Raw genomic sequence first — 27,970 nt, 5'->3', positions numbered from 1 at the left:
GAAAACGGCCCAGGCTCAGACTCGCGCCTCTGTCGGGACGTCCCCGGCCCTCCCTCCACTTCAAACGGAAGGCAGCTCCGTCTTTCGTGGCCAGTTTTAGCAGGCAAAGAAACAAAGGAATATAGATACATATACGTGTATATATATATATTTTATATAGGTAAAATATATACATATCTTATATATGTATATATACATATTCGGGGGAGGGGGGAGAGGGTCATAAAAACCTAAACCGCCATCACGTTACCCCGGATGAGCCTGACGCTAACGAAGGTAATAAATAACTCCGAGGGGTCACGTGACGGCATGGGGGCAGCGAGAAGGCAGCGGGCGCAGCTTCGCTATGACGTGCTCGTCTGTGTGTGTTTGGCAGAGTTCAGGCCGGCCCCAGGCTTCTGCACCTGCCAGACAAGGAAGCTGACGATGCTCGAAAAGAAACTTTAAAGAAGGAAAAAAATGCAAGCAGAGCTCCACACCACAGTTTTCTTTCAAGTCTGCTGGCCGGCGGGCACAGGTTTCCGACCACCAGGAACAGAAACTTTGGCTCCGAGGCAAATGAAAAAGGAAGAGGAAAAAAAAAAAAAAAAGTATTTCCACTTACAACATGAAAATACAGAAAATTCATCAAAGAAAGAAAACTTTCAAAGTCTACTTCCAGCGAAACTGAGGTAGCACTGCTTTCTCTGCATTCGAAGCTTAAGTGGTTGTTAGGACAACGTCCTAGAAAACTGCTCACTTGACTGACGGGTGCAGCTCGTCGATGGATAAATTCGACATGAAATGCAATGGGTCAAAGAAGGCGTGAGCAAGAAGTGAGGACCGTGAGGGCTTCGGACGCACCAGCTTGAAAGGGGGCTGTCGCCAGGCGACGCGCACTGCCGGCTGCCTCGGCTCCCCAGCATCTTCCGCCCGCCTGGGAGTCAATGCCACGTGGCGGACGGTGACCACTGCTCGCCGACTCTGCAAATCTTTAAAAAGAATTATCGCAACCTAAATTCAACCATGTAAACAGCACCACACGCAGTGCACGCCCGCCCTGAAAACACCACGCGACACTGGGACCCGGCGCTGCAGCATCGCCATGGGGGCCCAACCTAGCAGCCCCGCCCCCGCCCCGCTCCGCCCTCCCCCACCGAAACGAAACTCTAACGTGTGCAAGAAGTGGCAGGCTTATTCTATCTGGAGGCTTCAGAAGAAAGATACACAACATGTAACCAGGTTCAACTATTCGGGGGGATCCCCCCGCCAAAAAAAGAAATAACCAAAATAACCGAAAAGTGAAGAAAGTGCCTAAAACATGATACAGCATTTTAGAGCCCTTTCAGATACAAGGCAGAGAAAGGTGTAAAGTAGAAAATATCCGGATCTTCAGTAATTTCCATAAAGGTCCGATCCGCGCCGGCAGGTGCCGGTGCCGCTAGGTCTGCTGCTCGGGGCACAAGCCCTCGGGCCCTGAGCTGAGCGCGCCCCGCCCCGCGCCGGCCCCGAGGTCCCGGCTCCTCCGCTCCATCTCCCACTCCACAAAGGTGTCGAAGAGGCTGGGCCAGGCCTCGTCCTCGCTGTAGTTGCTGAGGTCGGGGCCGATCACCTGAGTGAAGTTAAGGAACATGTTCCACGTGTCCCGGGAGATGCCCTTGACCCCCGAGGGGTTCTCTGTCAGGAAGTTTAGCCACTGGTCCAACACCGGAGGATTGTTCTGGGTGAAGACTAGTTTCCACAGGGCGATGGCTATTTCCCGATGCAGTGACCGCTGCCCCTCTTCAGAGTCCAGGCCGAACTGAAATGTAAACCGGTAGAGATCCTTGAATTTGTCCTCTTGTTTGGCTTCTGTTAAGAGGCTGGGGAACCGTGCGCAGATCCCGTCAATGCTGTCTGCGCTTATTGCTTTGCAGCCATCAAAAAACTCCTTCCTGCAACAGGAAGGAGGGGCACAGTCAGTCACCGAACGCGAGCAGCACTTCCGGGGGGGCAGGACGGCACGGCGGCGGGTGGGCGGCTCTGGGGCGCGGCTCCTCCGCTAAGGAGCCCTGTCCTCCCCCCGTCCACAGTGTGCCCACCTCCCCGCCGCAGGGTCGTGCTGCGGCCTGTGTGCCGGCTGCTCCTAACAGGGCCTGGCACACGCCGGGCAGCGGGCAGTGGCTTGTGCACCCTTCATCCATCTTCCCGAAGCCAGCCCCGCCTCTCCGCGCCACTCAGCTGAGCTGCGGGCTCTCCTCTGGGACAGGGGCTCTTCCTGCTTCCTTCTCGTTCTCTATGGGGTGTCTGTTTTTGGAATGTTTTTTGGTGACTGCCAAGGGAGACGTCTGGAGCAGGAAGGTTCTGGATGGACCTGGGTAACTGCCACCAGGGATCAGAGTTCTGTGGCTGAAGAGCAGAGTCGTGTCTGCCGGCCACACGGTCTCACCCTGATCACCTCAGAGGCGGCTGTATCCGCTGACCACACCGGGCAGGTAAGGCCTGCCAGGACCCCAGCCGGGGGCCGCGTCTCAGTCCCTCCCTCATCACCCAGCGCTCTGCGCGGCACACCGTGGGGTGACCTGCCACGCCCCCCACAGACCACCTCTCCAGGGACGCACGGCCACGATGACGCACTGTCCCGGTCGGCACACGTGCCTGAGGGCAAGGTGTGAAGGGCCCGCAGGGGCACCTGGCCTCACGCGGTGACGGAGGCGTGCCCGGGGCAGTCACAGCACCTGCCACGTGACGGGTGCGCTAGAGGCAGGTGAGTGGCAGGCAATGGGGCCGGGCAGCAGCCTGGCGACGGGGCCCAGCGCGGGCCGTTCCCCGCTCAGCGCGGGCGAAGACGGTGGCACCCGGGGGTTCAGCCTGCGCAGCTTTACAGACACGGTCGGCGAACGAGGAAGAGACTTACCCGAGCCCCGAGGGGCCGCCCCGGGCCCGCCCCAGCGGCGCTGCCCGGCAGGCGTCGGGACTGACCTGGTGAACTTGCACATGGTGGCGGCCTGGAACTTCCAGGCCAGGAGCAGCACCCGGAACTCCGTGGGGTCGACGCACAGGTCGCCGCAGAAGCGCTCCATGCCCTCCTCCAGGATGGCGTCCTCACGCTCGTCCCGGTACCGCCCGAACAGCTCCTCCAGCCTCTGCGAGGAGGACTCCTCGGCGCCGGGCCTGGGCTCACGCCCCGCGTCGCCCGAAGACGTGGGCAGCTGGCAGGCATCGGTGGCGGCCTCTGCCTTCTTGGTCCCGTTGACGAGGATGTCCCCACCTGGCTTGCCACAGGCTGGCAGCTGTTCCTCGCGGTGGCCGGCACCTCGCCTGCTGTGCGACTTGCTGCTGGGGTCCCGGTCTCCATTCTTGCTGCCCAGGGTCGATGAGGGATTCTTGCACTTGGTGACACACTGGCCCATGGTGCTGGTGGCCTGGCCTCTAGAGTGGCCCCCTCTGGACCGGATGCCCTCGCTGCCACTGGCCCTTGAACCTCAACATGCCATCAGCCAGAGGAGCAAGCCGACCTGGAAAGAAATGAGAGAGCAGTCACCACTGGACAGGGAGATGAGGTACGCAGTGCCCCTCCAGGGACCAGCCAACACTCAGCGGCACCCCATAAACCAGGAGCGACACCCCGAGTTCATTGCCACCTCCCTCGTGGGCCAGCTCTGTATGTTCACTTTGGCAATGCGGTGGCCAGAGCACATATGGAGAACCAGTAAGGAAAATTCCTAAAGTTCTTAAGGTAACATCGGTTCCAGAGGCTGATTCATATGCAGAACGCATCAAGGAGGACTAGAGTTTTGCCAGAAATATTCCAGAGGAAACCTGTCTGGCCAACTTGCCATCCCATAAGTTCCCTGACCTGAGTGAAGCCAGAAGGTACAAATAAAAGGTTCATTCTCTAGGCTCTGAAGTCAAAATTCTCCGATTTTCTTAAGCAGAACGAGCAGGAAGGAGGGGTGGCCATAGCCAAGAGAGCTAGTTTCCCAGCAGCCCGTAGACAGGGACCGGGGTCCCAGCCAGGACTACAAGCAGAGTCCCAGCCGAGGGCCACGTCAAACTTGTCTCCGACCTCTTCAAATTCCTTTCTGGGACTCTCCCCCGCAGGCCGTGAAATGCCCTTTCTCCCCCCACGGGAGCCGTCCACCAAGCCCCTGGTCCACCCCAAGGCTCCCGGTCCCCGAACGGCTCGCATTCGGTCCTCCGCGAGGCAGTGTGGAGAATGCAGGCCAAGTTCACCCTGGAGGCGATCCCCGATAGGCCTGCAGGCTCGGTCCTCCGGATTGGTCTCCACCTTCAGAAAAGTCCTGATTTACCCGAACACAACCTCTAAATGTAAGACAATCGCCACATGAAAAAGAAAAGTCTGCACCAATACGTAGCAAACGCATCATGGTGGTTTTAGTACTTATGTAATTAAAACGTGCCTTTTAAAGAATTGCTAGAACTTCCTGGGCCAGGGGTGAAGTGACTTCTCTGAAAACTCTGTCTGCTCAGGACTCATCCTTACATCCAACCAGTCCACTAGAATAGCCGTTTACAATTCAGCACAGGTGGTCCCCGACTTATACTTTTTCAGCCTCACGATGATGCAGAAGTGATACACATAATAAACTGAGACAGACTCTAATAAAATGGGCTCTGTGTTAGAGGATTTCGTAGGCTAACGTAAGTGTTCTGAGCACATTTAAGGCAAGCTAAGCTATGGTGTCCAGTAGGTTGGGTGTACTAAAAGCATTTTCAGACTTATGATATTTTCAACTTACGATGGGTTTATCGGGACGTAACCCGTTGTAAGTCGAGTAGCATTTGCACTTGTAAAATCTGCCACCTGCTACGTCAACTGCAGCCACTGAAATTAAAACGTTCATGGAAACTCAGACCAGGAGCCACACGTGCAACAGGGAAAGCGATCCCCATGCCTCCCCGGCCCTAGGGAGCTTTCGTGGACCTTCAGGATCCAAGTTCAGAGCTCGTACGAGACGGGCCATGGGGCAGAGGCGCTTTCCGTGAAGGCTGGTGCTGTAACCTCTACTCCTCCAAATAGTTCCCGGATATAGTCGGGGTTCTCTTCAAGGGAATTCTAAGGGCGAGCTCTGAGGGTACAGGTTTACAGCGAAGAATCGTTCCTGTCGGGACCGGAGACTCGTCGTGTCAGGGTGTGGGCCGTTCTCCACCCCAAGGAGAACACGCGACAGGACACATCCACGTGTGCCCTCAGAAGGCATGCAGTTTCACTCGGCTCCAGAAACACACAGAAAGCCCTGCCAACGGTGTTTGCTTTGGAAAATGGCAGACCTGCGCAAGGATTTTTAAGTCCTTTTAGGCTTCAGGAGTACGGCTAGTCAGACAAGCACAGCCTGTTAAAACCTTAAAAGGCAAAGGGTTAATCCTTGGAGGACCTGCACACAAGGAAAGCAACTGCCTGAGCTGAATTATCTCCAAAGCAGCAGGCCTGTACCATGTGGAGGGTCTGGCTTCCAGATTTGTTTCTGCAGGCTGGACTGCCGGAGGAAACAAAAGGCCCAACTCACACAAAGCCACATGCTCGCAGGCTGGCAGCTCGACCCCCAGGCCCGCTGACTCACCACGGTTTGTTTGCTGCTCGGCTCCTGCGGCTGCTGGAGGCCCCGGCACCTGGCAGGTAAGAGGACTTCCTGGCCTCTGTGCGACCCACCTACCCCAGGCCACCCACCCCCCAATGGATGCTCCACCGTCCCAGTCTCCTCCAGACCCTGGCGCCAAGGCCTTCAGGCAGGGGTGGGACAGATGGGCCTCCCGAAGAGGCCCGGACCCCAGCAGCCCGGCCAGCCCTCCATGTGACGACATCTTCTGATGACCCGACACTGCAGAACCGGCTGACACCGAGGGCTGTTAACATGCCCAGCGGATGAGGAGGAACGTCGGGTCAGACAGATGATCACTCGGCAAGTGCCGGAAGCTCACGTCCCCTTTCTCTGAAATGCCCTCACGCCCGCTGTGCGGCGAGTGGCAGGCTCAGGCCAGGAGGACAGGGCTCCAGACCGGACGGCGAGGCCAGCCCCGCGCCCCGCTGCTCAGTGGGTCCCCTTCTTTCATGTGCGCCTCTGGCTCCAGCCTGGGGCTGGCCGCTTGCAAGCTGAAAGTCTCCCCGGATGCACTGGCTGTTAGCTAATAGCTAATAATAGCAGTTATCAATTATTGAACACTCACTGCTGGGCCAGGCACTATGCTAAGCGCTTCGTGGACATTAAACTCACATCTTCACGACGACTCCGCTCAGAGGGCAGGGAAACTGAGGAGCAAAGTGAATCGCCCGAGGTCACGCAGCCCACAGCTGGTGTCTGGCTCGAGAACCATGACCTTCACCTCGAGGCTGGACTGCTGCACCGAGGGACAGGTTAACGACAGATGGGTCCCAACCTCGGGGGTGTCACCACCGCAGAGGAAACGATGGCTCATCTGTGCCCAGGGCTCAAGAACGGTGACCCCCGCGGTGAGCCCTGCCACGGCGACCCAGGTGGCACCGACTTCCCTGGGCTGAGCCCCCCAGGGCCGGGGGCCTATGGCGGTGGCGGTGACGTCCCAGCCCACCAGCCTGTTCCAGAGCTCCAGCTGAAGCCAAAGGCCGGCTCTAGCTGTCTGGCCTGGAGCAAGACCAGAATTTCCTCGACCTGCAAAACGGTGTCGGTGCCACGGCTGTACGGACCCAGCTGGCAGATGCAGATGAAGGGTACCTGGCACACAGTGCCCCAGCCTCCCAGCAAACACCTGAGACAACAGCTATGGACAGCCTAGTGGTACCAGGCTGGCCCCATCTGAACAAGGGGACCCAAGCCCCCGCGCCCCCAGGCCCGGCCCGGACGCCCAGCCCCGCTTCACCTTGTGCACTTGGCTCCTGTTCAAACAGTCTGGAGTCTCGGCCCTGGCCCTGCGCAAACGCACCGCTGCCCAGAGCCACTGGCGTGCGATCTCCAGGACTTCCCGGCGACGGGTCCTGCAAACATCAAGCCTGGTACCGGCTGCGCCCAGCGGACGCTTCGGATCGCTGGGCATCCCATGCCCGTGTGCCGCTCAGCACACCGTGGCGCTCAGAGCCAATTGCCAGGGGCACGGCACGCAGGCAACACATGCCGCTCCGCCTGTCAGCACACGGTACCACACGTGCGTAAACGCGGCTCTGTGAATTCGCCACCGCGGCCCCCAGGAAAAGGAAGGGCAGCAGGCGAGGCCGGGAGCCCCGAGGGAGGGCAGCGGGTGGGGAACAGCGGGGCACACGCCCTGGGGGCAGAAAATCCTGGATCTGAGTCCCCGTGACGGCACCAACTCTGTGACTGCCAGCAGGTCACTTTAAACGGGGGCAGCTGGACCTCAAGGACGGTGGGTGGACTAGACGCCACTCTGCCCAATCCCTGGCCCACAGGAAGAGCTGGGCAAGCGCTGCCCCCGTGACGGTCGCAGTCGGGAGCCAGTATCGCAAAGACGGCGGTGGAGTCCGCCTCCATCCTCCTAGGACGGTGCCCTTTGCAGCACCCAGTCCAGCTCTGCAGGGGGCGGGGCAGGGGTGCAGGACCCCAAGGTGCCCGCAGCAGCTCTCTGTTCCCACAGTAAGTGGCTCTGCTCCCCTGCTTCAGCTAAGTGGCATAAACGAGTTGGAGCCAGGGACAGAAGGGGTGGGGAGGAAGGAAAGGCAGGAAGGAGAATAAGACAAAGACGAGAAGCCCCAGGAAGCTGCCTCCAGACTCCGCTGCAGCTTGGCGTTACCTGAGAGCCGAGGACAGCAACCACTCGGGGGACGCTGGACCAGCCCAGCCCCGGCCCTTCCCCTCCGGCCTCAGCTCCAACCGCCTCGGCCTCCCTCCTCCCTGGTGCCGGCCCCGGCTGCTGGGCCCACAGATGGGCTTGGCTGCCCGCCTGGCCCCAGGCCTGGAGCTGGCACAGCCAGGCCACGGGCAGTCCCAGAGGCTGCGGTCCCTGTGGTCCCTGTGGATGCTCCGGCTCCAGAAAGGAACCAGGAGGCTGCTTCCATCTCTTCGGCAGTTCTGTGGAGTGACAGTCCCTGTCTTCCAGGACATTCCATCTCCTGCTGAGACAGAATCGCCTCTTTGGAAACAGGACGACCGTGGAGGGCTAAACCGCACGAAGACCACGGGAAGGGTTAACTCCTGAAGCAACGCGTGCCCTTGGACAAGTCGCTTACCCTCTCTGCGTTTCTGGGACCCCACCGTCAGAAGGAGGGGTCTGCACCAGCCCTTCCGGGCCGAAGCCTGCAACTACCTTCGCTCTCCGGCACCCAGAGCGGCCGAAGTTCCAGACTGGCAGCCTGGACAGGCCCTTCGCCTCCCTGGGGGGCGGCGCTCACAGCCCTCGCCCACGCCTACCGGAGCCGAGGGGAACAGGGAAGGCCAGGAGAGGGGAAGCCGGGGGTGAAAGATCACAGTCGTGCCAGCTTCCGCTCTCCTTGATCACCCTCGTTCGGTTCTGCGGGGTGAGCAGTGAGCCCCGACATGTCGAAGGCAGACCAGCACGAGCCGGCGCATCGCTGCTCAGAGGGTGCTGCGCCGGCTGCTGGCGGGGGCGCCCATCGCCCGGGGCCCAGGCCGTGGACCAGGCGGGAGCTGGAAACCAGAAGGCAAGTGACGGCACCGAAACCCAGGGTCAGCGAGGCACCGGACATCTGCTCCGAGGCTCCGTGGGAGAAGAGGCCGACCCAATCCACTCCTCTCGTCCTGTTCCCAGCGAGGGTCTCCTCGGAAGAAGCCACTGACAAACGCTGGCATTTCCACACCTGAGCAACAGCAAACCCGCCATCCCAGGTTCAGTGCAGCAGTTGGCTGAGCTAGTTGAATGCGCGTTTTTGTTTCTTACCCAAAGGCCAGAGAACACCAGCCCATGAACTCCTCAGACAGCTCCTCTCCAGCTGCTGTGCCAGAGCGGCCAGGCAGGCAGAAGCCACGCCCCTAGGGAGCCTCAGGGCGAGACCACAGAGCCCCTGGTCCCACCTGGCAGCTGCAGATGCAGACTGACCCCAGGAAACGATGGGAAATGGGTGGCGTCTGTTTGCAAGTTACTTCCTAGAAAGTAAACTTGTAAAAGTAAGGAGGAGGAAAGACTGGGCGAATACTTGCTGTCACTTGGAACCTGGGACTTACGAGATCACCTCTGGAGAGTCGGTCGTACCCAGAGCTACTCGGGAGGGAAAGCCCTTCCCTCTGCCAAAGCAAACGAGGCCCGTCTGCGGCTATTTTCATGCCTCTGAAAGACTTTTTGTCCTAGGATGCGCTGCGGCCAGCTAAGCCAGCAGGTGCAGTTAGGGCTGGGTAGGAACACGAGCGGCTTCCCAAGTGAAAAAGAAAGAAGACGGAAGAAAGGGAAGAGAAACACTTTTTTAAAGAAAATAAAACTAGTGATCGTTCCGTCAAACAACCGTAGGTCCTAAGTCCAGCCAGCTCTTGCACGAGGTAATTCTTCTTTGTAACGTGTCCGTTCCCTACCTTGCATGCTTCGAATATACTACTAAGAACAGACACCCAGCGGAGGCCTGAGGCCTGCAGCCAGTGTGGGCTAGCTACGGCCAACACTACTTGCCAAATGCAACCAAGCCAGCACTTGCACGTACCACGAAGTGTCCAAATACCAAACCATCAAGCATCTTGGTCTCTGGCTCCAAAGCTGCACATTTAATCCCACATGACTCAAAATAACCAAAAAAAAAAAAGGGCCACACCACTTCGCCAGCCGGCACTTGGAATACTTCTTGCTGTCACTATGCATCTGGACAGGCCTGACTGCCCACTTCTGAGCAAGGGGCATCGTTAAGGGGCGCCGGCTTCCTGGGCTGGCCACTCCTTACGCCTCTGCACCAGCTCCCTCGGCTACATCCCCTGCGTGGGCCAGAGGGCCGTCTCGGATCTGTGTCCCCGGCACGGCAGTAAAGACAGCATGCCCGCTCCACTCTCCCCTCTGGTTTACGCTTGCAGCTTGTTTCTCCCGTAGCACGTGGCCTCCATCGGCCCCACGGAAGGGTGCCCCTGATGGGCGCTGATTCCTGCTTCCAGCCAGCAGGCCGATACGGGCCGCCCTGGCGGTTGACCGGGTCGCAGATGATTTGTCCTCACACACGCAGTCACCACATTGACTGTGCACTTCGGTCACCTGCTCAGGAATTCAGCTGTCAGCAACCAACTGAAGAATAGTTAACCGGAGATGAGACTTGATTTTTGCAACTGAGAAAGACGACAAGGGCAACTGAGAAATTAATCGAAAGAGGAGGAAGGAACCCAAAATAAAGAGGACAAATGCCCGCACGTCTTAAAGGGCACCTGAATGACCAGGAATGTCTGGGTCTGGTCCTCAGAGCCACGATCCCCCAGCAGGCCTCACGTTCACCACGTGGTAACTAATCAATCTCTTAAATGTTTGCTAATTCTTTTAAAAAAATCCAAATCCATTAAGGCCACGTTTCTCAGTTATTGTCCTAGAAGCCCACGATGGAAGCTGACTGCTAACGCACAGTGGACGGGAAGAGGGAGCAAGACAGAAAAGAGACCTGCACAGTCAGAGAGGATCCGCTCTCACCCGCATCAGTGGGCTGCCCAGGAAGCCACAGAGGCTTTCTCTCCCGCTGTCAAATTCGGAGGCGTTCCACAGCTACCCCGTAAAGCTTAGAAACACAGAGAAGCATACAGAAGAGAAAGGGCCCCCGTACCCCATCACCTACAGCTAACATCTGGGAGCCTACCCTCGCAGTCTATCCAGTGAGCACACACGGACGCACAGAAACACATACACGTACAAGCTACGCACGTGGAACTCCTAAACAGAACGGGGGTCGCGTCGTACGTTCCATCTGGCAAACTTTTCCACTGACGCTTTTTCATGTCGACCTTCTCATCTCGTACAATGCTTTAAAGGAGCAGTGATTCAGTGGTAATGCCGGTATTAGGACTAATGAATGCACCAGCCAGTTCACCTAACCCAGGGGCTATTTATAGCCTACGATTCAATCTGTCAAAAATGCCATGCAGCCCTGCAGAGAGGGCGCAGAAAGGCTGAGGCTGCTGCTCAAACAGTGAACAGGCAGATAAGCCTTCCATCGAAGCGGGGGCGGGGGCGGGGGTGAGCAAAATTTGTCCATTTAATCCACTGCTGGACATTTAGCTTGCTTCCGAGAGTTCACTATTACAAACGATACTGGGGTAATAACCAGGATATGCAGCTAAAACAAAAACATTTCTAATTATTTCCGGAGAATAAATTCCTAGAAATGGAACCAATGGATCAAAGGGCATGCAAAAAAATGATATATATAATCCAATCTGAATTCCAAAACGGTAGTGTCGACTCATATAATGGCAGTGTATTGGTGGTATGTATTTCTCCCAACGTCATCCTGTAATGTTTGCCAATTAATTCAAGTTTTAAAAATCCTTACGAAAAGCACATTAAGGTATTATGTTTAAGAAAAAAACATCAAACTTCCAGAGAAGGATGAAAACAGGTAAAGAAAGAGACCACCCGGTTCACTGTAAATCACATCAAAAAGGCTGCCAAATCCAAGGATTTTGACTCTAAGGATTTCAGGACAGTGTGTTAATGAAATGACCGTGGGTAGGGGTGGGGGGCAGAGAGGGATAAACCACAGGACATCTTTCAGTTATATCTAAATTTCCCCAACTTATTCTTCTAAAAGAGTTACCCCCACGTCCCCACAGACAACACCCATCTAAAGGCCTAAAGAGCAACAGCCCCCACTCTACAGGTCTGGCATGGGGGTGAGAGGATCCGGCCCACGGCCCAGCCAGAACCTGAGGGGGTCGCATTCCCCGGGAGCACGAGGCTTGTTCGAAACGGACCCGTGGGGACCTTGGAAGTGGTTCACGGGCTGCCTAGCTCATCACACGGCCCACAGACCTATGACATGCGCCTCCTAGCTTCGGACTGGATCAAGGGCTGTGGCTGCCTGCAGCAGAGACCGTCAACCCCCTGAACATCCAGGCTCTTCAATCAGGTGATCGCCCAATTTCCCCCTCACTCTGGGCCACGTGCTAGGGCGGGGCTCTGGGTGGAGCACGTGACTCAGGCCCACCAAAGCCTCACACGCCCCTGGCTTCGAGACTGGGTCACTCAGGTGACCTAAGCCAGCCAGAGTGACGTAAGCACTGCGGTCACCGTACCAGAAAGCCATCTGGAGAATTAACAGTGCCTATCAAAGGTCACTGTCAGGAGTAAATGGTCCCTTCTATCGCCTGGGGAGTCAACTCAAGTGCCCATAGGACCCAAGAATAAAATCACTGACGAGTGACAAACATGAGTTTTGAAGGCATTATATGTACCCTGAATCCACCTGCACTTAGAGTGAGATCAAAGTCTAAACTTTACAGTTATGCGAGCCAATGAATTCTCCTTTACAAGCCAGGTGTCGGGTTTTCTGTCACAGCAGAAAGAATCCCCGCCAAGACATGGCTATGGCACTCCTATCCCTTCTACTCACAGAGCGAAGAAAGGGGAAGACCTGACACCTGGACATTCTGATTCACGATCTGGGACCAACTTACGAGGCCACACTTTCAACCCAATACATCACAGCAACACTAGCCGAGCACCAGGACCAGCGACCCGACCTGTGCGCACCGTAAAACTGCTGTGAGCGGGCAGACCACCCCGATGCGAGTGACTGATGTGCTAAATAACCTTCTCAAGTTCAGCTGTCCAGACCCTCGGCCTCCTTGAAGCAGCCACGTCACCGAGCACTTAGGTCTCCACCTTCCCGCTCCCGAGGACTCTCCTCCAGCGCTCAGACACCACGTGAAAGGCTGTCAGGCGGGAGCTCCCGGAAGCCTTTCTCTGTGGGCAGGGACAGGATCGATCTTCCCGCGGAAACAGGTACTTGATCTAAACCACATCCTATGAAACTGAAAGACCAGAGCTGCCCAGAACCGGGCTGCCCTCTCGGTCTCACGGACTGTCACTGAGACGGTGTCTTTCTGTCACGTACTAAAGGGCCTGTTTAGAAAGTATTTGGCTTTTGAAGACGGCGACAGAAAATGCTCGTGTTTGTCAGTCTTTATTGGACATAAAAATTGCCTGTAGGTTAAAACTTGAGGCCCCAAGGTTTGGGTTGTTGTTGTTTTTTACCAATTACTTGTTTCACAAATGAGCATTCATATGGCCAAAGGGTACAGTCACGTGTGTGCAGATAAGCAGATAGTTAAATCACACACAGAGCTCTGTACCCAATGGCTGGCACCATGGTATTATAGGCTTGGCACGCTGAGACAGTGACGATTCCAGCCCAGTTCCTGCCCACTTCCTGCCCATACTGACCTGCCCAAATCACCACCTCCTAACAGCTGTGGCAATGCTGTCTATTAAAACCATACCCGAGCAACTCGGGCCTGTTTCCAGAAACCACTATGAGAAAATTCTAAAATAAGGCAGCAGCTCCACAAGCACTTTTGGTCACCAATACCTCTGAAGATGTGAAGATCACTTTGGACCCCAAAATAAACTGCACATACTCACACACGCTCATACTCACAGTTGGATTCTGTACCCCGTGCTGGGGTCCATGAAATTACATGCAACTTTTCTGAGCGGCACCCTATTCGCTCCCTCCGCCCGAAAGCCACCTGCAGCAACTGAGCCCCCACAGCTGTCCCGGGCCGTCTTGGGCCTTCTGGAAGGACAGGACGTGCTTCGTGCTTCGGATGCAGAATGACTGGGTGTGTCCGGCCCAGCTCTGTCTGCTCCCCAGCACATCCCTAATCGCCCTGTGGCTTGGCTGCCTCGCCTGAAAATCAGGACAATCAAAGGGTCACTGTGAAGAGCAAATGGCTCCTTGGTATCAGACGCCGAGCTGCGTTCCTTGTCCTTGCGATGTAACGTGTCATGCCCGATCCGGCACCGTGCGGTACTTCACGGCACATAACACTCTCTGAAATTCTCATGTGTTGACTAATTACTGTCTGCTCCCCCACGAGAAGGTGGGTGCCACAAGAGCAGGGATTTTATCTGTCCTGTGCACCTCCGCTACGTCACACAAGCAAGCGTCTGATAGGTATCTGCTGAATAGATAATAGTCGGTGACGTTTACTGAGCAGCCCTGTGGGGACACTGGCCCGTGCACATCCACTGCGTGAACGCGTGGCTCAGGAGCTGAGTCGGGCGCGCGTGGCACCGTTCCTCACACACAGGACCTTCACCTTGAACTGCGTGGGTCCACTGAGACACGGGGTTTTATCCCCTCCCAAAATATGTACTGTATATAAAAGTGTTTTCTCTTCCTTCGGATTTTCTTAATAACATACCGATTCCAAGTGCGTGAGGACGTTACCCAGCACCCCACGGTGAAGGGAGGTGGCCCTGGGCAGGTAGCACTGAATTTCACCTCCAGAGCTGGTCGCCGAGGTCCAGCTTGTCCCGGACCGCCTCGCCGTTCCAGTTACTCCCTGACCAGCCAGTTCTCAGCGACGTGACAGCAACGCAGCTCCTCCGCCGGTCTCAGCCAGCGGGGACGGCCGATCTGCCCTCGCCGCAAGCTGGATGTCCCCTCGAACGGTCAAAGCCAACGCTGGAAGCTGAAGTGCTGGGGAGATGGTCACCCGGTCGCGCCTCCTTTGGACCTGCACTTCAGTCTCTCGGAAAAAATCCACATCAATCCTAGCCATCACTCCCGCCTCGCCCTTCAGCCAGAGCGTCTGGGGAGGCCATGGCCGCGAGGCGTTCTAGGAAGCGCCCCGAGTTTGCCGAGTGCTGGCCTGACCTGCATCTTCTCCATCCCATTTAAAGTGCAGATGCCACAGTGAGAGCCAGCGGCTTTTCTGAACACGAAGGACTCGCAGCCGGTTTGCACCACAAGATACCTTATTCCGCTCACATTTCCTGAAACTCGCTGGATGATGGAGCGACTCAGCAGGCACCTTGTCGAAGAGGATAAGAGATGTGGTCCAACAAGTCCTCCATCTCTTCAGAACCACGGGAGACAACGAGCTCCGTTTCCCAGGGCGCCAAGGAAAGGCCATGAGCTAAAGCCCTAATCGGGGCCTTCGGGGCCAGACACGTGGGCCCAGAACCAGCACAGAGCCGACCCCACCTCCACCGGCTGGCAGGCCGCACGTCCTGCTCAGCCAGTGAGGCGGCCGGCCCTCCTCTCCCCGCCCCCGGGCCCGGGAATAGAATTTGGGGTAGCAACACCGATGACTTTTCTAAGACAGTGTTTTGTAAAAATAGAGCTTCCAATTTTAGGTATAAATTTGAAAAGAAAAATAGCCAGAATTAGAAGTTTGTTTTAACACAATACGTTGAAAATTACAAGTTTAGGCGCTGGTAGCTGGGGACAGGAATCACACCACCGCATGATTTCTCGGTGAGTCATAAAAAACAGTGCAGGCCTGTTCGACAGTGGACGTCCACTTGTGTCAGATAATAGAAAACCAAAGTGACGCTTCCTCTGCCTCCGTTTCAGCGGTGGCCGGACTGACACAAATGAATCCCGACAGCGACGTTAACAAACCTTTTTTGCTGCTAGTCAAAGAGGAAATGCTTGAAGCCCTAAATATGACTCATTTTGCAGAAGTTAAATCAGTTTAACAGGGGGGAAAAAAAAAACCTCTAAACTATTAATAAATCACTAACTGAAACATCTCTGGATTTCAAACAGCCATTCCTGATTAACATACCTTTTGTCAAAACAAAAGCCAAATGTGGGCATTTAACAGCAAGCTGCTACCCTTTCAGTTATGAGAATCTCTCTGGTGGAACTCGTGAGAGTGACAGAAATCAATCTTCAGGCCTACACAGATACTGTCACGATAATAAGACAATAAAGACCTCCCCGCAGGGCTTCTGGGCACCATGGATCATCTAACAATCCTCTCCTGCCAGAACTCACTCCTGTTGGCCCAGGGCACTACTCGGGATCACCGAAGGGCTGAGCAGGAGGGAGGTGTCATCACCCACCACGGCCCAGGCAGAAGGCACAGCACTCTCACGAAACGTCCTTTGCTGACACCAACTACTCCCTGCAGGAGAAGTCGACCTTGCAGTCTTAAAAACAACTTTGACACTTGTCTCTTCCAGGCCAAAAATTTTTTTAAAAAACCAGAAAGGAAAATATTTCATTAATAAGTTCTTCCAACCAGATCTTTTAAAAATCGTCTATTGTGACACTTTACTATAATAGACCCATTTATTGTTTCTATTATGCACTCGAGGCTTGAAGGCATTATGCATTACTTTCTCCCACGGCATGTAAACGTTCACGGCCCCCAAGCACAGTCGGAAATGACAAGTGCACAGAAGAGGGAGGGCGCTGTTGTCTCAGTGGCAGCATCTTGGATTACAGGTTCCAAGGAGGCAGGGAGCGTGTCAGGTACCGTGAAAGGGACTAACTGGCCCCTGACGAACACTTTCTAAAGAGGCGCACGGGCAGTAGGCACCTGCTATGCATCCAGTGCACTGCACAAAGCTACCCACAGGCACGGTGCTAGCCCGTCGCTTTACCTAACGTCTCCAGGTACCTGCCTAAGGTTCACTGCGTTTTTACACATACCAACTAATGCAACAACCGGACAATACTACCCTATAAGGTAGGCATTATCATCGCCGTTTTATAGACGAGAATACTAAGGCACAGAAAGCATAAAACTTACCTAAGGGCACATGGCTAGCAAGTGGCAAAGCTAAAATGCAAATCCATGCCTTACTCTTTCTCAAAATGAAGGATGATGCTTTTCAAACCTGCTTTTTAAAAGCATGGAAGTTTGAACTGCTTCTTTTTAAAAAGCAGTACCACAAGCGAGTGGGGTTTTTCTTCGGTCTGCATAAATCTTTCGGTCCCTGTGAAATGAGATTCGACTAGACCAGTGCAGTGTCTTTCAAACTTTAGCTGCGACCTTCAGTGGGAAATACACTAACATCCTGACCAAACGCATGTATCGATATGTGTACAACTCAAAAGTCTGCTTACACTGGAAACGTACTGCATCGCGTTAACCAATGTCGCCAATAAAAAGAATTTTAAAAAGGGTCTTGCAGCAATATCTACTCTCACTTCTATGATGTGCTCTAATTGATGCTATTTCTTTAAATTTGCTTTTTAATTGTTGGTTAGAATCTAATTAGACACGACCCGTGGTAAGAAAATCTCAAGATCAAACTGACAGTTCAAACCCTCGAATATCTTTACTGTGCCAAACATAATGCTAGGCGTTCTGTCGTTGCTATGGCAGTTAATCCACATGGCTACTCTATGAGGTTGGTACGGCCGATATCCCTATTTTACAGATGAGGAAATAAGCTCAGGAATGAAGCACCCCACCCAAGTGCCTACACGGTGGCACAGCCAGAGCGGCTCACCAAACATTCCCGCTGCTCTCCCGGCCTCTTTTTAGTTAAGTGGGGACATGTGCCTATTTTGGCCGATGGACCGTAGGCAGATGTGATACTTATTATTTCCAAGCCTTAGCACCGAGCTGGCACATGACGTCCCAGTCATCTCTTCCCCTGCTTGGTGACCAAGACAGCACATGATAATGGAACCTACATCAGCCCGGGCCTCGGGGGGACTGTTTGGGACAGAGTACTCTTCAGGCCACCAACCCATGTGGAACGTGGAAGTCGCACACTTTTATCAGATTAAGGCAAACTTCCTAAATCCAACCCCTCAGCAGCAGTTCTACAGTTCAGATCCCGCCATCTTCACTGTGAGACTCTCAGTTTATGAGCTGTTCCCTCCAAGCTCTCTGCCACGAGAGCGATCTGTGTCTGTCTGTCTGTCTGTCTGTCTCTCTCCCACACACACGGCCCATGTGACTGTGCCACTATTTAACTGTTTCCCCTTCAGCTACAGAGTAAGATCCCAACTCGACAAGGCATACGAGGCCCTTCTGCATTTGACCTCAACGACTGTCATTCTCCGTCACCCCACTTCTCAGGCACCGACACGCCTGCCGTTTCGAGACGTAGCTTCACACACACCGCTGCCTCCTTGCTCTCCAGTGCTGGTCCTTCCAGCCCAGCTCAGATTTTACCTCCCACCGACTCCTCCAGGACCCCTTCCAGCTGACCTAGAGTCCTCGGTCATCTTCACTAACAGCACTGATACTTTGTAGCGCTGATTTTACTTTTTCTAATTGTTCTTATGTCTCTAATTGGTAGGTATGTTTCCTCCCACACCAGAGAGGTCCTTAACACCAGATAAACAACAGGCACTCGGATTTACTGCGATGAATAGCTGGCAACATGTGAACACATTTCTTTCTCCTGAAACACAATGTATCCAATCCTAAGGGCCAGACCTTAAAAACATCCAGACCACATGCTTCACTTTGAAAGCAGCAAGTGAGCACATCAAACTTGGAGGCCAAATTTCTCTAGCCTGTAAGACGAGTTCTGCGTTTCAGAAGTCCCCTATGAATGATCTGCATTCCGTCTGGGAAAGCCGGTTCCTTGCTTACGTATGTCTAACTTGAGAACTGCCATGGTCTGGTCCTCCTTAGAAAATTGCTTGTATCTGTTTAGAAACTGTAGGTACTGTTAAAAGTGTGTTTTCAAAATTTCTGTTCCGTTAAGCCGCTATCATAATCAAAGGCTCTGAGTCGGAAGCACTAAATGCTGGAGACTCCGACTTGGTGGTGAGCGGGTTGGGCTAAGTGCTGTGTGCACACAGCCACGCCAGGAACCACATCGAGGAGCTTGGCCCGCCTGCGAGGGAAGGGGACTGCTCCCTTCCAAACGGGGGAAAAGGCAGCCGGGCAGATTTTTACCTGTTGCATAATCTTTTATCCTCTCTTTCTGGTGAGCTGCAATCCGAAAAGCAAATGCTGGGGTAAATGAAGCAACTCTAGCTCTTTGCCTGGGGAGGTTAGGGTTAAAGAAAGTCTTCGATTACGCATTTCTGTTCTTTCGCTTTCGGATACCAAGAAAATTCAAGGTCCCAACATACTGAAAAGGTTTTATTTTGGAAGTGAAAGACTCCGGATGAATTAGAAGCTTAGTCTCCCAACAGAGGCCCACAGTGAGAATGGCTTGGAAAGGTTTTAAACTCCACCACTGTGTACACCTCTCATTCCGACTCTGACCTACGTTTCATCTTTTCAAACGTGTGGTCTTGAACGCGTGCACTTCGAGGGAGACACCTCCACGGAGATGATGATTTGGAGGACTGGGAAAGAACAGTCTTTCACGTGGCTCTCATCTTTTAAAAGCCCAACTACTCAGCTGCCCACAGAGATCCTCACCAATGGCAGTTTCCCAGGAGAGAAGGAAATACACCACTTCACTCCAGCTTCGTAAATCCTGGTCTGCAGACCGAGGGCACATGTCACAAGCCCTGCGCGTCCCCTTTCCGAATTCCTCCGGACTCGCCAGCCATTCCCTATAATCGACATCTAACTTCCACGCCGAGGGAGGTGGACTGGTTCAGACTGACATCTGCCCTGTGTGAGGAGGTCTTGTGGGCCTGCCCAGAGGATGAATGTCACAACGCAGCCTTTGGTGAGAAGCCAGGGTTCTAATCCTGCAAAATACAGCCCTCTCCCAATGTGCCAAATAACACGGGTCGCTTCTTTTAGGAGACAGGACAGCATGAATGACAAAACCAAAATCTACCAAGTACGAGGGCTCGCGGCTTGGGACATTAGAGTCTACCTCAGCTGGGGAAACTCAGAGCTTCTCGCTGTGGAATCATGTAGAAACTTTGCATTAAATAAACAGAGGAGGAGAAAAATCTTGGGCTAAATCGCTGTCACCATTTGACTCTCTTTTAAGCTAATCTTGACAAGACGATGCATGGAACAGGAAGAACATGGGCGTGATGAGAGCGGCAGAAATCAATTTTTACAGCAATTTTTCAAAACTATGATTTGAAACATTAAATAATTTATTACCAGATGCGTGGCCTTCATGTGAAGGTGATTCTAGAACAAAATCGCTTGCAGAACACAGGCCAACCAAACGTAGACGATCAAAGACGACGGTGTTAAGATACACGAAAAATGTCAAGGGAACACAGGAAATGAAGGCTTAAAAAATTAGAAATTTTTTTTTTCAAGAAGCCTTAACCTGCGCCGGAAAGCAGCTTTCTTAGCGATTACACAGTCGAGGTTTCCAGTTTCATCTGGGGTTTTACTGAAAAAGAAGGGACGCCCCGTAACAGTTGGTTTCGCTTCTACCTCGGCTGGTTTCGCTTCTCAGGACACCTCCATGTGAAGAGCAGAGCGGCAGAAAGTGAGATGAAAGTCTGAGTGAAGCCCCAGTGTTAGCTTCAGGGCACACGTCGCAGTGAACCTTAAAACAGCTACCAGCGCGAAGGAACGCACAGGTTACTAGGAGGGAGCGGCGTCTCGGCCTTCCCGAACCTACGCTGGCGTGTGTGCGAGACAAGGGGTGGATTTTTCTCCCTCCCCCACAGGACGGGTCAGAACCGTGGGGAGCTCCGACGAGAGTAAAAGGAGCTGAAGGTCGATCCAGGTTGCAGGACGGCTGAAGGCGAAAGAGGAAGCGACACTATTCATTTTTGCATTATTAAAACCACGGTCACCAGTGCTAACCTCTACAGCTTAAATCCTCCGCAATCTACTTATGGCCATTTTGGCCATGAATGCACAAATGGAAATCTGTCGACCTGCGTGAGTAAGGAAAGTCTTTGACTTTACTCAAACCTGGACTTGCTCTACTCTGCCCGCAGACTTCATGAGGGCATGGCGGCGCACGAGGCTTATCAAACCTTAGAAGTTACACACTTCGACCACTGCCACACAGCCTTTTTGACCTTCCCATCCATTTACACCCCAACTACTGGTCACCTAGTACTTTTCTTAAAGCTTAAAAAAATCACATCCACTCTAATATCGTCCTGAGGAACACTACCCATGAAGTCACAGGTCTGATACGCTGGCTGTTTTCATTGATACACATTAAACTATAGAACTAGTAAACACAAAGTGTTCATCCAGGGGCCATCCCAAATCACCTCACGTACCATCGACAGCACAAAAAACACACTCGAGTGTTCCTTCCGGAAGCGCCATGTACGAAAACGTTACCAAAGAGTTTGAGAAACAGCAATTTGGGTCCCCAATCCTTTAAGTGACGGTTAAGCAAACAGATTCTACCAGGGTCTCTAACTTGCCCAGGGCCTCACAGTAGTGGTGGTAGAGTCTGGACCAGAATCCAAGACTGGGTCCAGTGACCAGTCGAATCTCCGGATGGGTGAGCTACGGGGAGATGTGGCCTCACGGGAGGTCGTGTACAAGTGAACCTCAAGCTTCTCTCTTTCTCTGCCTGGACCAGCTGAAATGACCTGCTGTTTCCTCCCCAACATCTGGTGGCGGGGGGGGGAGGGGGGTGGGGGGGCGGTGCCCGACTCACTGAGCCGCAAGGGATGCTGCCAAAGCTCAAAGCATCTCCCGAATCAGTTTCCCACGTTTGATCCTGCAGCATCCCAGCCACTGAGCCCCCGTCCCCACTGCTAGATCACACGTGTTCTGTACGGCTTCAGGAGAAAGTTTCCAGCTCGGAGCCTTCGGCCAGCCTGGGAAATAGGCTGCAAGTTTCCATTACAGTCACTCCTGCATTTTCCACATACCCAGGGCAGGTTTTACTTTCAAGTGACAGAAAACCTGTGTCTACTGTGTGCCTAGCAATGTTTCCCGCACTGTCCCATATGTCCTATCAGAGGAGAATGACAAAGTTCCTGGCCCTGTGGCAGCCACCAATCCAGGTGAGCTCAGCTACGTATGCACACAGCTAACGGTGGCTAATGCTATTAAACATTTAAGTATGTGCCCGGCACCAATGTCGCATCCTTGAATGCACTGTCTTTATTGAACACTCACGACTATTTACTGTGATTATCGTCACTTTATACTTGACGGAAATGAGGCTTAGAGATGTCAAGTGACTCGTCCAAAGTCAAGTGGCAAGTAGGTGGTGAAGTTCAGACTCAAACAGCCTGACTGTAGGCTGATGCTCTTAACCGACGCACCGTGTCCACCTGACTGTTTATAACGTCACGCCGAAAGAAAACATGAATTCTATGTATCTGATCTTTATTAAGTGAGCTCATTTCCCGCATTAGGAAGGTCGAGAGCTAGTGCACCTGTGAAGTTCAAGAATATATAACATTCTGAGAATGCCATTTCATACTGATTGAGGGAGGAATTTGCTCCTTTGTAATCTGAAGCTATTCAATTTGCACTTTGACTAAAATAAAAAAAAACCTTCAAATAGTAAATGCACATCTTATCTAAGATCAAATTTAGATAGCCTTATTCCATTGCTACTTTTTTTTTAACACCTACAGCACCTGGTATTCCTAGGTGGTATCCCATCCAAGTGCTAACCAGCCCCGACCCTGCTTAGCTTCCGAGATCAGACATCGGGCTTGTTCGGGGTGGCGTGGCCGTAGACCACGGGCCGTGGCTCCACCGGGGTGCGAACCCAGGACCTTCTTTGTGTAAAGCACACGTGCTAACCGCTACACTATGGAGCCACGTGCTCCATTGCTACGTATGAGATGCAAACCTGGTGTATTCAGGTGGTAGAATAAAAAATACATTTGCTCTTTGTCCCCAGTTCCTGCCGGGCTCCTGAAACCCCTGGAATTTCCTGAGTGACAGGCGTGTCCTTTGTTGTTTCCAAGGACCACAGGGGAGTTTACGGTGCGGATGTGACTCGGGGTGGACCCTTAGAGAGCAGGGCTGGCCACACCAGGAAGACAGCCTGGCACGTGACCGGAGGGAGGGACCATTCGGCACCCCTTCCAGAACACAGGGTGGGGCAGGGTGGCCGGGGCTCGATCACCAGTCGCCAACGATGTAATCAGCTGTGCCTGCATAGAGGAACCTCGACTGAAATGAGGCTCGGGGAGCTTCACAGCTGGTGCACACACTGTGGTGCTGGGAGGCTGGCATGTCCGGAGGGGATGTGGCAGCTCTGGGTCCCCAACCAGTGTCTTGCCCTGTGCATCTCCCATTTGGCTTTCCTGAGTTGTACCCTTTATAATAAAACTAATCCTAAATATCATGCTTTCTCAAGTTCTGTGAGTCACATGTTCTAGCAAATTATCGAATCTGAGGGTGAAGGTTATGGGAACCCCCAAAGTTGTAGTCCGCCAGGCACCAGTGCAGGTAACATAGGCTACCTGATAGTTGGGGCTGGTATCTGAAGGGAGGGACAATCTTGTGACACTGGGCCATTAACTTGTGGCATCTTCACCGACTCAAGGCTGTTCGTGTCACAGCTGAAGTGCTGGGCACTCGGCTGGTGTCAGAGAATCGTTGTTGGAACATAATCACTAACCTCAATAGAGAAAGGTCCACATTAAAACCAACTTAACTAATACCTCAGAAACCACTTCCCTGCGTGATCTAATCATTAAGTCTGTAGCTATCACCAATTCTGGGCACGGTCGAGAGTTTTCAGCACTGGTAGGAAGTCTGGCCCTATAGACAGAGGCACGGTACCTACCTGGGAGAGTAAAATTTCTTGTAAAAGACCAGAACTAATCTGACCTGCTAAAGTGAACATGGCATGTTGTAGAAATCAAAATGATTTTAATAATTTTAGTTGTGATTTACTTCACATTTATTATAGTTCTCACAAGAATCACGAATCACCTCAGGAGTTTATATATAACTTCCCTGTGGATCACGGACGTTGTTAAATGACAGGAGACACCTCCTACTTGCTTCACTATGTACTTTAACCCAAACGCAGATGGACCCAGGGGCACGACAGTCCCAGTTGTTTACCAACTTCTGACTGGTCAAACGAGGCAGCGACCTCAAAAGTTAGACCGCTCCTCCCCAAACGGCCCACCATGAATGACTGGTGCACCGTGCAGACCCATCTGCCCAGACCAGCCTGACCCCCCTGCACACATCCCTCCCCATCAGGAATACAGACGCCAGTCGTGGGAGAGGGCGTGTGTGGTCAGGGCCCCCGGCCCACGGACGGTGTCTCCTGGGGCTGGGCAGTCTCCTGGACCAACTCCTTCCCCACCTCCTCCTCCCCAGCAAGTGCCACTGTTCCCACTGTTCCGGGTCCACAGCCGGACCACTGGTGGGCGGCCAACACAGCCAGCCAGCAACAGGACCACCGCCACCTCCCCTCCCCCACCCCTGAACCACCTATCTGAATGCCTCTAGGAAAACCTTGACTTTCCCCTTTCAATGTTAAGAAACCCCCAGGCAAAGCTCTCCTTACCACAGGCGTCAGCTACAAGCCACTCGTTTTGAGTAAATGATTGAACAAGTCAGAAAGACTAACTTACCAAGGGAAAAAGAACCACACAGGACATCCACCACATCACCCCTCGCTCTCGAATCCCAGTCACTCGGAAGAAAGGTCGCAACTGGGACAGTGTCCTCTGAGGACCTAAGACTTCAACCTTCCCCTCCCGAGGCAGTCACCAAGTAGACAACAAAGCTGGTGCTTAACTGAAACAAATTTGCTTCACAAAGCAAAAAGGAACAGGGCCATCAGAGCTGTTTCCACAGAGCTCTGGCAAAGGCTGTACCTGGGTGTCCGGGGCAGGTCACCGGGAAAGGAAGTGTTCCGCCCTGCATTTTGCATAGGCATTCTCTACCGCTCACCCACCAGCTCGGCTTGAGAACTAGGACTGATAAAGCCCCAACTCCTGCTGAAAGGACTATCGTCCTTTTGAGAAATACACTCAGGAGAAGATCAGCAAAGGATAGCACCATCCCATCCAAAACTTCGCTTCGAACATGCTTCAAAGCTGGTTCTAAGGGGTCTTCTCCGAAAGAACGGTAGTTAGTGACAAAACGATGGAGTCAAGAACCACAAGCACAGAAGGCCGAACACCGAGGACTCGGTTAAACGAACTGAGTGCGCTGGCCGTCTGGGCAGTGTGAACGAGAGAGCAAAACGGGGCGGGGCGCGGATTCCGGCCCTGCACAGCCGGCCCCCGGCTCTGCCGCGCGAAGTGCCCTAACCTCTCTAGACTTCCATCGCCCTACTGAATCGCAGCGTTTCGATCCGTTTCGGCCTCGTGACATTCTGTTTGACTGACATTTACGGGGAACACCGACATAACGGAATATGAAAGTAACTTTCGCAGTGGAGTGAAACGGAAGGAAGACAGCGAACCCCCTCGTCCCCGCCACTAACATGCCCTGGTGATGACCTCTGGGAGGGCTCTGCACAGCCCCCTCGCCCCGCAAAAAACCACACCAGATGGTCTAAGGTTCTTTGAGGGTCTTTTCCTGCTTCTTCATAAGCTGGAGGAAGAATGAACTGCGCTCCATATAGTAAATGCTATGACTTGAGTCTTGTTTGGAGTCAAAATTATAGGCCACACACCAACCCACTTTAGAAAAACACTGCCGCCGAGTTCAAACCCTTCACCAGCCAAGGAGAGCTAACAGCTATCACACCAAGCTCTGCTGCCCAGCAGGTGGGAGCAGCCTGCTACCCCAAGAAGGGGACCCGTCTGTCCCGTGGTCCCCTAGACTGACAGGCAGAGACTGGAGCAGTGGCTACAAAAAAAGTGCTCAACATGTCCAAAAATGAGACGTCTACACTATGCAGCGCTGCCACCCGGGTTCCGCCTGGCGTGGCGTGGACCTACGGGCCTCAGTGACGGCATTATTTCCCGTCCCCAGGTCCTGCGGCCGAGCCCTCCCGCAGGCCGACGGGAGTGTGGGTGAGCCTTCCCCATGCCGGGGGGCCCAAGCTTCCGTGTGGCACTTATGCCCGAAACCCCAACAACACAGCAGAGCTCACAGGACACTCTTGAGCAAGGCCACACCCCCAGGACATCAGGAGGTGTCATCGGCGTGGTGCCTGCCACCCCCACCATCAGGCTGGTATGGGACACTGGCCACAGGTGGCTTATTGGGCCACAACAAAAGCTAATCACTACCTCGCACTGACTTACTGAGCTTCCCTGTTCTGACGTCTGACATTTAAATAAGGTTACATCTGCCACATCTTAAAGATGGTTTGACAGTTTGCCTCTCGTTTTCTCCTTTCGAGCCACTTCCAACGTTTTCTCTCGTTATTTCGCTAAATGAATATGTTAAACTGCAGTTTGTAATCATTCCCTAGTTAAATGGTCAGATGCTGTGGTAATCTCCTTGTTCCCCTAAAAGAAATGAGACCCTCCATTACCTAGAAAAGCAGACACGAGAACGAGTGAAACTAGATTTGAGTTCAGAGACACTAACTCGGTTAAACACCCTGTTCTATCGTGCAAAGAGCTTCAGAACACTGGCCCAGCACTTAGGAAGAACCGATCCTGCTTCAAGCATATGAACATCTGCAAATCGACACAAAGAGGTCGTAGTCGTTATCAAGAGCTGGGGGATAAGAGTTACCACTTAATTACCACTGTTCCAATCTTCACCTCAAAACAGCTGGAAGCCAGTGTACCATTAACTCGCCATAGGGCAGCACAGTCTATCAGAACAGCAGCAAAATCGGATTAATGTTAAGTCACCTAACGCCATGCGAGACACTCACGACGACGATAGGGAGTGACGCCAGCTGGCCTTCTAGGTTGCCCACCTTTCGGAAGTTTGTCCAGAGGCTCCCCAAGTTTAAGACGCAAATCCACTGGTGCCTAGATTAAAAGGCCAGCTCAGCTCCGAGAGTCTAAATTCATTTAGACTTGTGGATTCTTGCCCCAAACACATTTAGTGGCCAGTGTAGGCGTCGATGGCTTCTCCCTGGGTTCCAGTTCCCTCCTACCCATCCACCCTCTTTCAGAAGTTAGAAGGGCCACCAGTCTTCAAACTGGCTGACGAAATTTCAGCCTACAGGATATTTTCATACTTGGGTTATAATAAACCATTGAAATGAAGATGAATAGTGGACAGCTTAAAAACCTATTGGCTAGGGCATTTGAAGCCCAGTATTAGGATACAAAGTCTAAAATTCTGTAACCTAGACCAAAGCCAAATATATATGTATGGTTTTTTTTTTTTTTGAAGAGTCAGCATCAACTCTCCCTCCCTTTGAGCTCCTCTACAGTACAGAGGGTGGGGTCTATTGCTGGTCTAGTCCCAGCTACACTTCAGTCACTTGCTCGGTTTAACTAAGGCTTTCTATTTGCATCCAAGTGGGAATCCAGTAATACAGTAGCAGCAGACTCCACTCCACTCCATCCAGGCCAGGCCTGCGCAGGAAGCTCTCTTCGTCAGTTCTGACAATCCACCAACTCATGCCGTTCAAGCACTAGAACCAACAACAGGTGACACGTCCTCGACTCGCTGATTCATTCTTCCCAAGCGCTAAAAGGTTTTATTTAGCGTTTCTAATACTGAATTTACTACAAATAGCCCAAGCAACATTTAAGTCTTTCAACTGCCTGGCTCAAAGAACCGATTCACTCCAAGAACACACTAGTCACTATTGTGGGGTTCGAAAGAAGAAACCGGTGTATTCTTTCTGTTTAAGCCCACTATAAGATGGCTAGGGAGGGCCGGATCAAGGAGGAAGTCCTGACTGGACCTTTCAAAGGAACAAACTGGTCAAGGTGAGGCTGAAAAGTAGCTAACTATTGGAGATGAATGGCCACACAAAAGGCAAAAATAGGGTAGCTACATCCCTTGGTGACATGCCAGCCCAAAGATGCAGACACAGTGGGTTGGGCCTACAATGGTCATTTATCTAATGTAATCCACTGAGTGAACTTTTAGCACCAACCCACATCTCAGCTGAGTATTATTAGTCATCAGGCAGTCCAGACATGAGTGGGAATTGCAACATAAAACTTGCCTCCCTACAAAAAACAACTTCAAGCTTAGATCCTGACAGTCATCTTTATAAACCAACAGGGGCATATTACCATCACTGGCCCAACCTCGACCCTACGAGCCTACAGAGCTGGAAGCAAAGGAGGATTCATATACAAGAACACGTTTGGGGGTACTTAGTATGCAATTTTAAATAGCAGCATGAATCAAAATCCTGTAAGGATAAGTGTGCTCTCAACTGAACATCCCAATGAATTGTGACCACAAGCTTGAGATTTATCTGCCAGAAATGACCCAGGTGACCACAGCCG

General features: G+C 52.9%; 1 protein-coding gene across 4 annotated transcripts in view; it reads right to left on the bottom strand.

Moving 5' to 3' along the window:
- Positions 1 to 1,173: 1,173 nt before the first annotated feature.
- Positions 1,174 to 27,970, bottom strand: part of DCUN1D3 (defective in cullin neddylation 1 domain containing 3) — a 28,896-nt gene continuing 2,099 nt past the window's right edge. For 3 of the 4 annotated variants that reach the window (XM_039840301.1, XM_039840300.1, XM_039840299.1), the window contains exons 2-3: positions 2,941 to 3,476; positions 1,174 to 1,913 (exon numbers count right to left, since the gene is read on the bottom strand). In XM_039840301.1, coding sequence (XP_039696235.1) covers positions 1,421 to 1,913; positions 2,941 to 3,371 — 924 coding nt within the window. In that variant the 5' untranslated portion in view covers positions 3,372 to 3,476 and the 3' untranslated portion in view covers positions 1,174 to 1,420. Of the gene's footprint in view, positions 1,914 to 2,940; positions 3,477 to 13,474; positions 14,185 to 27,970 lie in introns of those variants that run through there. The other variant, XM_039840302.1, reaches the window with a different exon arrangement.

The sequence above is a fragment of the Pteropus medius genome, unplaced genomic scaffold (assembly GCF_902729225.1).
Source record: "Pteropus medius unplaced genomic scaffold, Ma_sr-lr_union100, whole genome shotgun sequence".
Classification (NCBI taxonomy): domain Eukaryota; kingdom Metazoa; phylum Chordata; class Mammalia; order Chiroptera; family Pteropodidae; genus Pteropus; species Pteropus medius.
The sequence above is the reverse complement of the archived record's forward strand: the minus strand, read 5'-3'. Positions and strand labels throughout refer to the sequence as shown.